This window comes from Nelumbo lutea, chromosome 1 (assembly GCF_056320005.1).
Source record: "Nelumbo lutea isolate HS-2025 chromosome 1, American lotus-T2T, whole genome shotgun sequence".
NCBI classification, from domain to species: Eukaryota; Viridiplantae; Streptophyta; class Magnoliopsida; order Proteales; family Nelumbonaceae; genus Nelumbo; species Nelumbo lutea.
In genome coordinates, this window is record NC_142684.1 from 211,360,699 (window position 1) to 211,373,664 (window position 12,966).

Genomic DNA, 12,966 nt, shown 5'->3' on the forward strand with positions numbered 1-12,966 from the left:
CGTGGGCATATATGGATATATAGAATAAGTTCCCTCTAATCCCTTACTCCCTTAGGTATCATGTGATTAGGTGAAAAAAGCAAGGCATGTGACATACAAAATATCAAACAGACAAAAAAAAAAGGATTCTAGCTTAGAGTTAACTTTTCACCTCTATTAGCATTTCAAGTAGCTCTTTTGTGAAATATCATAGACAAGGCATCTTTTGCAAGGTAATATCACAAAAGGGCAGTAAAACACGAGGTGCACCCACCGACGTATGGGAAATGCGTTTGATGCATTTTTTATGACAAAATTGCCCCTCTTCCTCTTTTTCTGCAAAATGTATCGAAAACCCATCTCTCCGCCTTCTCTTCCTGCTAATCGACTGAAACTTTTGAAACTCCATTCTTCTTCTTTCTAAAGAAATGAAAAACTATAAGAAATCCTAGTCCTCTCTCTCCAAAATTAAAAATAAACCCTATTGTAACCTTTATTCTTCATATGGAACCCTGTTCATCTTTTTGTTGCTAATAAACTCTGGCAGCTGCAATCAAGAGCTTCCTCCCAAGAAGCTCCCGACGGTGAACTTTTGGGCATCAGCCTTGCTCATGACGTGAAACCTGCCCACTCGCCCACTTGTGCTTGCACCGGGACCGGTGTTCAAGACCTCCCCATAGTACAAGGTGCTTAATGCAAAATTGCCACTCCACTCGAACCACCCTACCAGGTCGATCAGGCTGTCAAGAGATGTCTTCATTAACACTGTCCTCGAGTACTTCTGCCACGGCCGCCCGAGGTATCTCTTGAATGAACCCTGAACAGCCTTCAAGTCAAGAGGCTGTTACTAGTGAATTGTGGATTGAAATGCATGTGTTCTTGTTGGGGTCTGTCCGTCCCTGAGAAGTCACGTATTCTTTTGACTGCTCATGGGTTTTCTAACATAGATGTTGCAATTCTGGAGAACAGTGATGGCATCTCCCCAGATGAAATCAACTGTGCCGTAGATGTCGCAGTTATGGTAGAATTGGCGCTTACTGTGCGCTATAAGGTGTCTTGGTAACCCTTGAAATTGCACCGGTAGAACACTGAGAGATCCGAACCTGAGCGAAGGGCAACTGCTTGGTGCTTCTGGAGTCCTGCTGTGTTTTCAAACGTCATATCCCGAGCAATGAACCCATTGCCAGTGATCCCCGAAGAGGTCACATAACACCGATTCTATCTCCAATTAACATGATGTTTGGCTCCTTAGTCTCAACAGTTTCTTTGAAAACTGCCCTTTTCACATATATTACAAATCTCTTCGACCCACCTCCTGGAGCAATAGTCACCGCTTGAGAGATGGTCATGTAATTACCAAACCCATCTGCGGCCACCACAACATCAGCTCGTAAAGCTGCACTGGGTGACTAAAGCAACTTCCGGTCTACAGCAAAGACCCATGTTGGGAAGCCATCAGAGAGCAACAGGCGATTACCAACTTCCTAATTTCTAACAACAGTCCAGAGGGGGGAGGGGGTTTTTAACGGAGAGGGTAATTTTGTCTCTATGATATAAATACAATGTGTATGTGGTACGTGAATACATCTCATATGTCAATGCCCCAATCTGATATTTCTTTGAAAAAGATGCCTTAGAGCCGACATTCTCAAAGGAGCATACCTTTTAATGACATTAAGAGTGAAAAGTTACCTCTATCGGCTAGAAACCAAAAAAAACCTTTACCCACTTCAAAACATCCCATATACAAGTCTTAGGGGCTCTTTGATGATGTTTTGGTGAATAAGTTTTTAAAGAGGTTGTGAGCTCCTGAATGCCTAAAACCGGTACATTACTATACACTTGATTGTTTTATTATTTTATTATTTTATACACTAAAAGACTAAGCACTAACAATAAGTCTTTGAGTTCAGCAACTTCAGCTATCATCAAGTGGCCCATTAGGTTGACAAAAATACTCATAGTAGCCCGTAAAACTTCACGAGAATCCTCTCTTTGAATCAGTGTTTTCAACCTATCATTGATTAGGTTAGTTGAGCCGTTCAAACCATCACTCGGAGAAATGCTAAAAACTGTTGACTTTGTCAAAAATTGTTTGACCCAAACGGTTGGATTGTTGATCCAATCAACCCAGTGACTGGGTTATGGGATGCATACTAATTATGTATGCAAACTTCGAAAGACCATAACTTTGCACTCCGATGTCCCAATTGAGGTGATTTTTTTTTTGAGAAATTTTTCAAGATCTGTGTCCCAAGGTTCCATAGGCACCTTTCCTCGCTATTAAAAAAAAAACCTTTTTTGGCTTCAAATTGTAATCTTTAATATTTTTTACAAATAAAAAATTAAAAACTGAATTAAAAAATATAAATGAAATATAAAATAATACATATATAATATCTGAAAACATAATTATACATTATTTATTGATAAAATATACATATATACACATATATGTATGCATGCATGCATGTATGTATATATGTATATATATTTAATATATATACGCTGATGTGGCACGGTCTGAACCATTCGACCCGGCTAATCAAACCGATGACCCATGACTTACAGGCAAAACGGTTCGGCATCTCAGTCGGTTTTTAAAACACTGCTCTGAATATCGGATTTCCTTCTTTCTCTTTTTATCAGTGAAATCTTAATGAGGACATCCAATATCAGTGATAAATTTTGTTTTAATTCTCAGTTTAGGCTCAGTTTAGGAAGAGTATAAATACAAATATGTACAGTATAAATACAACAAGGGTATTTTTTCAAAGTGAAGAAGCAGCTTCATTGATCATAACTAATGGATACATGCTTTTGAGAGGTTGAGTTATATGAGATAGTGAGTTGACCTTTACATGCAAAATAAGCAAAAAGGTGCGCTAGCTTGTTATGTTGTCTATTTACATGTTCAAAATGATAACTTTTAAATAACCAGAGTTAGTTGCTGATGTTTTTCCAGTGGAGCTTTTCAATCCATATTGTTGGCTTACTGATGGAAGTAAAAAGTTGAACTAGCTGTAGACAGTCTAAGTAAATTACTATAGTACTAGCAGAAAGTTGTGAAGCTGCTTCAAGTCTAGTTGCTAGAACTCTCAGTTCAGCGTCATAACAGTTGATGGCCTAACATGGCCGACCTTTAGCTTGTGTGGAGACATCCCTGGGGTGTTGGATGACAAAAGAAAATCTTGCGGAACCTGTATCAAGATTGAGTGAGCCTTCAATATGAATAATTAATAATTAAGGATATGCTTTGCAATACAAGGCATGTATCATTTTTTCTGCATGTGGTTGTATTTATTAATGATTTCTGATGGTTGGAGAGTCTAATTTTCAAACACTTTTTTATTCCTTGCTCTCCAAATTAAATATACTATTACACAAACTTTACTAAAGTAGCAGGAAACTTCCTATTTGCTCAGCTGATTAAGTTGATTGACTTTTGCTCCATCACTAAGGCTCAGTTTGGAAGGAGTGCAAATGCAAATATGTAGAATGCAAAATCTTGTATTTTTTATTATTTTATAAGTATTTGCATTGTACATATTTGTATTTGTACTCCTTCCAAACTGAGCCTAAAGAAGTAATTCCAATCTACGCTTCACACCATATTTCTCGAGCATATGGGCATGTGAAAAGTAGGCACTGTATGGATTTTGTTTCCTATCCACAAAGTTACAAAGTAGTTCCTCCCATTGAAGCCATTTGGCACATTTATCCTTTGTTAAGATGCCTTCCCATAAAGCTTTCCAAATAAATACTTGGCATCTGTATGGGATTTGTAGATTCCATAAAAGCTCCCACCTGAAGTAGGACGAGAGCGTAGTAGCTTGACATTGTTTATATGATGACTTGACTAAAAACAAGCCCGAGTTTGTTTTCTTTCATATGATTTTATCTTTTTCAAGATCTGATTGTGGATTTATTTGCTTATGTGGCTTATCATGTTCAATGGTGGAATTCCGCCAGTTAGAGTGTGAATCCAGGGGTCTTCTCGGGCTGAGATGGAAGTTCCCTCTTTTATTGACCATAGGATGTTTGGTTTGAAATGGGGAAGCAGATTAAAAACTTGTTTCCACCATTTGGAACTGTTGTTGTCCTTTTGCATTTAGAAGACTAGTCTTTGAGAAATACTTCTCTTTGATTATTTTGCACCATAGACTGTTTTCTTTTGACATCATTCTCTAGATTTGCTTGTTAAACGTGGCCTTATTCATCATTTTACTCTGCCTGAACCCTAGTCTCCCTTGGAGTTTTGCTAAGCAAAATTTATTGTGCCTCATGTTATGAGATTCAGCTTGCCACCAGAAATCCCTTGCTAGTTTAATTTATCCAATTGATCATGGACATTTTTTGAGTTCCATGAATTTATTCGGCTTTGGACTCGGAACAAGATTTTATGTTGTTGTTGCTTGGTTTCTAGTGTTTAATTTGATTCAATATACCAAGTATTTTGTATCTTATAAAGATCTTCTAACTTTAAGTATCCTTGAAAGGAACTTTTAGTGTTGTCTAGGGACATTCCTACTGTGGAGTAGGCTTAATTTTTCATGGTTAATTTGTTGGCCTAATAGCTCTTCAAAATCCTTAAGAATTTTGCTAAGATCTTTGACTTGAGAAATGTATGCTTTACAAAAGAGAATGCAATCATCAGCAAACATCAGATGAGTAATGGGGGCGCCTCCTCTACATGGTCTAACTCCCTCTATAATTCCATTTGTTATTGCTTGATTTAGCATCTATGTGAGAACCTCCATTCCAAGAATAAAGAGGTATGGTGAGAGAGGGTTTCCTTGTCTAAATCCTCTTTTCAGGTGGAAATATCCATGTGCATCACCTCCCAATTTGATGGATAAAGTGGGTGTGTTAATTCACTAGTGAATGAGCTTACACCATTTTGTGGATAAGCTTGTTCTGTGTAGCACTTCATCATGTGAATGCATGGTTCAAAGTATGATACACCTTTGTGAATCGATACTTAAAACACAGAAATAATTTTTTTTTTTAGTTTTTTTTTTTTTAATTTGGTTTTTGGAGAGGTAAAAATGGGTTTTTTTTTTTATTAAAAAGGGTTGGGTTAAGGTGTTTCAGGACCCAAAAGATATGCCCATATCAATTTTTTGAACCTTGTTGAGTAATTTCTTTGGTAAGAAATATGTTATTTGCGATCTGTATGTCCTTGAGAAAGCCTGTTTGAAAGGGAGAGATGATATCATGTATAATGGGTTGCATTCTCATGACCAGCCACTTTGATGTAACTTATATTGCATAGGCTTATTGGACTATAGCTAATTGCATTTATTGGATGACTAGCTTTGGGTACAAACACTAGATTTGTGTTGCTTATTTCCTTTGGGAGGTGTTCAATGGCGAAGAAGTGATGTGCCACATTAAAAACATCACTGCTGAGTGTATCCTAGTATTGTTGATAGAAGAAGGTTGTGAATCTGTTGGGACCCGGTGCCTTGTGGGGGTGCTTTGTTTAACCACCCTTGTAATTTCCTCAAGAGAGAATGGTTGTGAGAGTGATTGTATTTGTTCTTCATTTAATTTGTGGAGGGGAGGGCAGGTAGCTGTGTTGGGTCAAAGTCTTCACTAACTCTCTCCACTGCCCGTGTGGTTCTAAAGTATTTCAGCTACCTTTGGCCAGCCAGTTACCCATTTTCAATTCCATCAGAATTTTTTATCAATTCTATTCCATTTTTTTTTTCTATTTTTCCTGTTGGTTGTCTGGTGAAAAATTTTTATGTTTTTATCACCATCCCTGAGCCATAGTTCTCTAGATTTCATTATCTAGATTTGTTCTTTTTTCCTCAGCCATTAGTGATACTGACTTTGTACGGAGCTTATCTCTTTTGCTCTGCCTTTAGTGGCGGGTTCCACTTGTATCTTGGTTGTTTGAGCTTTGTAATCTGGTGAGGTGGTTTGGGATGATTCCAAAAGTTTCCTTGTTCCATTCTTTTAGTGAATGTTTACACAATTTGAGCTTATTGGTGCTGATTTGAAAGGCTGGTGAACTATAAATATTTCAATTTCCATACTTGGGTTATGAGTTGCTGGCATTCTGGGTTTTCGCTCCATATAGGGAGGAAGTGAAATTGGGGTCTTCTTGTTGAAGTTTGACAATTAGTTGTAAGCTTTATTGGTGCATGATCTGAGGAGATAATGGGTAGGTGCATGTTAAACCATGGCTTCTGGGAATAGATCCAACTAGTTTGGTACTTCCCTATTGACCATTTATCCATGTAAAAGTGGGCCCTACAAAATCCAAACTGGATAGCATGAAAGAGTGTACAAAGCTTTTCATGTGTCGGGATAGCATTGGGTTGGATTGTCTGTAATTTCTCATGCACAAGTGTAATGGAAATAAAAGCTATCGATGTTAAGGGTGCGAAGTACCTAATCATCTGTGCCTGGAATGAATTGGTAGTGATTCAAACTTGTTTTTTGGGTCAGTATTGATGTGTACACCATCCAAAAAGTTCAAACTTAATTGCCAAGGGTTTGCTGCTTGATCCATTCACGTCCGTGTTGGGGATCCATGCTGGCAACCACATGGATGGAGGGCAGTGTTTGCTCTGAGCTATTGATGTTAATTTGGCAGCTAGGAATTTTTTTTGTAATCCATTATCAGTAGGTCAAGCCTTTTACCTAGTTTGCACAACATTTGAGGTATCATGTGTACCTGTTGGGACCATAGTCTGCACAACATTTGAGGCTTCATTTTTTCCATTCTTATTTATTATAGGCAATAATGAATAAAAATGAATAACATTAGAATGAAAATTCAGTTCATAGCATAAAATTTGAGGTAACCTAGAAATATACTTATTCATGGGTTGGGCAGCCCAACGGGCTTGGCTGGTTCGACCTATTATTTCCTAGGCATGGACATGTTTTAGGTCTATGGGCTCAGGCTCAGGCTTGGGCCTAAAAGACTAAACCCAACTTTTTTTTGGTCTGGGATCAGATTTTCTCAAAAAAGCCCGACCCAATAATATTTTATATAAATAAAAATGTATTTTATATTCTTTTCTTTGTTCTTCTTCTCTTTTCTCAATTCATGATGAGATCTTTTAATATTTTTGGGTTTCGAGGTAGCTTATTATAAATAAATTAGTTTTTTTTGGTACCATGTACTGTTTTGCTTTGTTTTTTTTTTTTTCATCAAAGTGTGTCAATATAATACATACATAAGAAATATATGCCTATGTTAAATTAGGGGTATAATTGTTATTCCCCAAATAGAAGTACTTATGTGATAAATAGCTCGCCAAACATCACAAAATGAATAAGTACTAAAAATAATAAATATATATATATATATATATATATATATATATAGAGAGAGAGAGAGAGAGAGAGAGAGAGAGAGAGAGAGAGAGAGAGAGAGAGAACCTCCCAAACACTAATAATCACTTATTTGAATACATAATTAAAATAAGTACTTATTCAACTAACTACTTATTTATATCATTCTCTCTCCCTCTTTACTATTTCATAGACTCAGTTTGGAAGGAGTACAAGTACAAATATATACAATATAAATACATACAAAATAATACAAAATGTAAGGTTTTGCAGTCTATATATTTGCATTTATACTCCTTCCAAACTGAGCCATAATAACAATGAGATGGTTTGAACTCATTTTCCCTAAGGCCATCCACCGGTTATTTAAAACACTTCCACATAAATTATTTTGTCATGTAAAATTAGGATTCTTTTAAACATTTAGGGAGCAAACGCCAGAGAGAGTAATAAAGAATTATTATTATTATTATTATTATTATTATTATTATTATTTATAAAACAGGATTTTAGTTCCAAAGAGAAAAATGAAGACTCTTAACTTGATTTAGATCATTAATTAGAAAATGAATACATGTTAAGAAAATCATCTTAAAATACAAATTAATGCGTATAGAAAAATTCCATTAATTTAATAAATAATTGTTTATGACCCAAGAAGCAGTCTTTCAGGGAAAAACTTTGGTTGTTGGGGTTCGGCTGGGCTACCCTTCTACATGTTACTCCGCGTTATAACACTTACCTAGTTTAAGTGACGTACAAAAAAAGTAAAGACAGTGTTAACTTTCGTTACTTTTTTTTTTTTTTACATTTTTTCAACGTAAAAATAAAAGAAAAGCTTTAAGTTTATTCATAATTTTTGAACCGCTGTTGAATTGGACAGTCAGACTATTCGGCCTGAGAACCGTCTAGACAACGGGTTTTGTTTTACCTCAAACCCGGTTTTTGGCCAAAAACTTTTAAATCAAGCAATGACTTGTTGATCTGGGTAGTCAAATTGTTGACCCGCTCAAATGATTTTTGGCCATTTTTTATTTTAATTTTTTAAATTTTTTTATGTCAAAATGGGGGCCATTCATTTGAATTGGACAGTCAAACCATTGACTCGAAAACTGGTGGCTAGAATGGATCGGACTGAACTGTTAGACTGGAAAAATCGTCCATTTTACCCCATAACCGTTATTTTGCCCAAAACTATTGATTTGGTCAACAAACCGCTAACTCAGGCGTTCGAACCATCCAACGGTTTTGCCAGTTTTTTATTTTTTTATTTTTTTGTCAAAATGGGTCTCCAAGTAGGTTTCCAATAGATGACGACCCATTTGACAAAAAAAATAAAAAATAAATAAAAAATGGAAAAAATCATTGGATGGTTCAAAAGTTTAGGTCAACGGTTTGCTGACCAAATCAACAATTTTTGGCAAAATAATGGTTCTAGAGTAAAATGGACAATTGTCCAGTTTTGTCTATTTTGGCCACCAGTTTTTGAGTCGACAGTTCAATCATCCGATTCAAACGATTGGCATAAAAATTTAAAAAATTAATTAAAATAAAAAATAGCAAAAAATCATTAAACGGGTCGATGATTTGACCACCCAGATAAACAAAATCGTTGACCGATTCAAAGATTTTAGGCCAAAAACCGGATTTAAAGTACAACGAAACTGATTGTCTAAATACCGTGCAATTCAACAACGGTTCAAAAACTATGAATAAACTTAAAGCTTTTCTATTTTTTAAGTTGAAAAAATAAAATAAGTAATGGAAGACACTCCCGTCTTTACTTCTTTTTTGTACGCCACTTAAACCATCTACTTGCTACAACGCGGATGGAAGTGCAGCCCGCGTTGTAAGTTGTGACATGTAGTCAGTAGATGTACAGCCCAGCTGTTGGGGGCCATTGACCAAATCAAGGCTCATCTTGGCCTTGGAGCCAGGCCATTGTAGTTCATTCTGGTCCAGCCCAGCACACTTTACAATTATGACGAGCCCAGCCCGGCAAATTGTAAACCCTCTTCCGCTCTCCGGCTCTCCCCTCCCCTGCATCAGCTTAAACCCTGGTAGGCTAGAACACTGGGAGAACTGAAGAAGTAGCCTCCCAGCAAATATCAAATGATGCAAAGCTGTTTCAGTTTCCATCCCTAAGAACTCACTTTGTAGATCCTGCAAGGACCCGAAGATAATGGCTTACAGATCCTCCTCATCTGCTACCATGATATCTCCATGGAGTTATTCCATTTCGTCTAGGGTCTGTAAAGTTCTCAGTTTGTCATCATTCAACTTGCTTCATGGGTTTTGTACAATTTCCTTCACGGAGCCTCCTCCAAGCGAACCCATCTCTGCCAGCGAAGGAAGCCCAAGTTTGAATGAAGCAAATGCAGTTTCAGAGCCGCCGCCGGTGGGGGCTGAACTAGATACGGCGGCGACCGGAGAAGGAACGATCCCTAAAAGAACCCCTAGAGCTAAGCTTCGAAACCCAGAAAAGTTAGAAGATATAATCTGCCGAATGATGGCGAATCGAGAGTGGACGACTAGACTGCAGAATTCGATCAGAAATTTGGTCCCTCAATTCGATCACTCGCTTGTTTGGAATGTTTTGCATGGCGCCCGGAACTGGGAACACGCTCTGCAATTCTTCAGGTGGGTTGTAAAGACTGGCTACCGCCATGACCGTTCGACCACCTTGAAGATGATGGAGATCCTGGGCCGACATTCGAAGCTCAATCATGCCCGGTGCATCCTATTCGACATGCCTAAGAAGGGCATCGAATGGGATGAAGACTTTTTTGTTGTTCTTATCAATAGTTACGGGCAAGCTGGAATTGTCCAGGAGTCGGTAAAGATTTTTCAGAAGATGAACGAACTGGGTGTTGAACGGACGATCAAATCTTATGATGCCTTGTTCAAGGTGATCATGCGCCGGGGACGATATATGATGGCGAAACGGGTTTTCAATGCAATGCTCAGAGAAGGGGTGACGCCTACGCGCCATACATACAATATTATGCTGTGGGGTTTCTTCCTGTCGTTGAGGGTGGAAACTGCAAATAGGTTATTCGATGACATGAAGAACCGGGGGATTGATCCTGATGTGATCACATACAACACTATGATTAATGGGTATTTCCGGGTTAAGATGCTGAAAGAGGCTGAGAAGCTCTTCATGGAAATGAAGGCTAGGAATTTAATTCCAAATGTGATTAGTTATACGACTATGATCAAAGGTTATGTCTCTATGGGCCGCGTTGATGATGCTTTGAGATTGTTTGATGAGATGGGTTCCTTCGGAATTAAGCCAAATAGTAATACTTACTCAACACTGTTGCCGGGACTCTGTGATGCAGAGAAAATGACTGAAGCCCGAAACCTTGTGAAGGAGATGATGGAAAGACACCTTGCCCCAAAGGACAATTCAGTTTTCCTAAGGTTGATATCTTCCCAGTGCGAATCAGGTAATTTGGAGTGCGGTGATGACGTGCTTAAAGCGATGATTCGATTGCATATTCCAACAGAAGCAGCACATTATGGTGTTTTGATTGAAAACTTTTGCAAGGCAGGGGCGTTTGACAGGGCTGTTAAGTTACTGGATAAGGTGATTGAGAAGGAGATTCTATTGAACCCATCTAGTTCATCAGAGATGGAGCCAAGTGCTTACAATCCAATTATTGAGTATCTATGCAATAATGGGCAGACAGGGAAGGCAGAAACTTTTTTCCGACACCTGATGAAAAGGGGTGTTCAGGATCCGGTTGCATTCAATAACTTGGTTTGTGGTCATTCAAAGGAGGGGAATCCGGAATCTGCTCTTGAGATACTTATAATCATGAACAGACGTGCAGTACCATCAGTTGCTGATGCCTACAGGTTGCTTGTTGAGGGTTTCTTGAGGAAAGGTGAGCCAGCTGATGCAAAGACTGCTTTGGATGGTATGATTGAAAGTGGACATCTTCCAGACCCATCACTGTTTAGGTCAGTTATGGAAAGTCTATTTGATGATGGAAGGGTTCAAACTGCTAGTCGGGTGATGAAATGCATGATAGAGAAAGGGGTGAAGGAGAATATTGACTTGGTTCCTAAAATTTCGGAGGCCCTTCTCATGAGGGGTCATGTTGAGGAAGCCCTGGGTCGAATTGAACTATTGATGAATAATGACTGCATTCCTGATTTTGATAGTCTTCTGTCAGTTCTCTGTGAAAAAGGAAAGACAATTGCTGCTTTCAAATTGTTAGATTTTGGTCTGGATAGAGATTGTAACATTAGCTTTTCAACCTATGATAAGGTATTGGGTGCACTTTTAGCAGCAGGAAAGAGCCTCAATGCATATGCAATAATGTGTAAGATTATGCAGAAAGGTGGGATCACTGATAGAAGTAGTTGTGAGGATTTGATCAGGAGCCTAAATGCAGAGGGAAATACAAAGCAGGCAGATATTCTCTCAAGGATGATCATGGGAGAGAAAAGCATCCAGAAGGGCAAGAAGGGGAAGAAACTTGCTGCAAATGCACATTGAGTTCCATGTACTTTTCCTAACCTGAGAAAACTGAGAGCAAGTTGGATGGTTGGGTTCTGCTTTAAGAATTATTATGGGCTAAATAAGTCATGGCAACGTTTTTTTTTTTTTCATTTCTGGGTTTTTTTTTTCTAGTTTTTAGGGTTACTGTCTTTTTATTTTCTGTTTTTTGATTGTAGGGGATATTTGGATCTTTGAGTTTAAATTATTAGCGAAATATCAATCGGAGCTTTATTATCCTGTTTTTTTTTTTTTTTTTTTTTTGTTTTCATTTTCAGTAAGAGAACAAGTTGAATAGCCAAGCATTATCCAGAAAGTTCTGGTATGCTTCTAGTACACAAGATTTTTTACCATCAATAGGGTTTTGATTAAACTATGACAACTTTTAGATTTTGTTTCTTGTATGGTGTTCGGCTAATCTGTGCCTTGTTACTGATAAAGGAAAAAGTTCGTCTGTGCAGTCTCACTGTTAAGAATGGGTTTCACTATACACAGAAATTGCATATAAACTGTTTTTTTTTTTTTTTTTTTTGTGCTGTTGAATGTGTTCTATCACAAGGTTTGTCACTATATAGAGATTCCCTAAACACACCAGATTTAGCTAGCTGATTTGCCAACATATTTAATTCTCTAGGGGTCAAAATAAGACTTACATTAATTGGAGCAAGGATATCTCTGGCCTCATCATCCAAGTAGTGAGCCAGCCTCTAGGGGCCACCCTCAATCTTTCTTAACCACATGATTGTGTTTGCTGAGTCACCTTCAATGGATAAAGAGGAGATGCTCAAACCTCTAGCAATCTTGAGCCCTGTAAGGGCATCCAGAATTTTATCCTTGGAGGAATCAGCAGGATGCACTTATGTCTTGGTGATTTGGGGAAGCAACAACAGGATGCACCCATCGGATAATTTGTTTTTTTTTTTTTGTTTAATTAATAGCATGCCTGTGTTTTATTAGAGGGTCCCAAGTAAGTGTTGTGTTGTGACCATGTGAACACATCAAAACCAAATCACCTAGGCAAGCAATCGTTGGGTGATTTGGTTGATAGCATATCATGTTTTATTAGAGGATCAAAAGAAAGTGTTGCGACCATGCAAACTCATTGCTCCATGTTGTTAGTTGTTTATGTATTCAGGTTTAGTACCATAAGGGTACTGTTGTAA

The 12,966-nt window shown here is 37.8% G+C and overlaps 1 protein-coding gene and 1 pseudogene across 1 annotated transcript; one reads left to right on the top strand and one right to left on the bottom strand.

The window, feature by feature from the left end:
- Positions 1 to 532: 532 nt before the first annotated feature.
- LOC148880806 (pectinesterase pseudogene) lies at positions 533 to 9,432 on the bottom strand (annotated as a pseudogene).
- On the top strand, positions 9,190 to 12,040 carry LOC148880807 (large ribosomal subunit protein mL102 (rPPR5)-like). Its single transcript, XM_088962853.1, has one exon. It carries the CDS (start codon positions 9,476 to 9,478, stop codon positions 11,801 to 11,803), a length of 2,328 nt encoding a protein of 775 aa, XP_088818979.1. The 5' UTR covers positions 9,190 to 9,475; the 3' UTR covers positions 11,804 to 12,040.
- Positions 12,041 to 12,966: the final 926 nt, after the last annotated feature.

Excerpts from the sequence above, each read along its gene's own strand:
- LOC148880807 (XM_088962853.1), top strand. The coding sequence starts at position 9,476 with ATGGCTTACAGATCCTCCTCATCTGCTACCATGATATCTCCATGGAGT.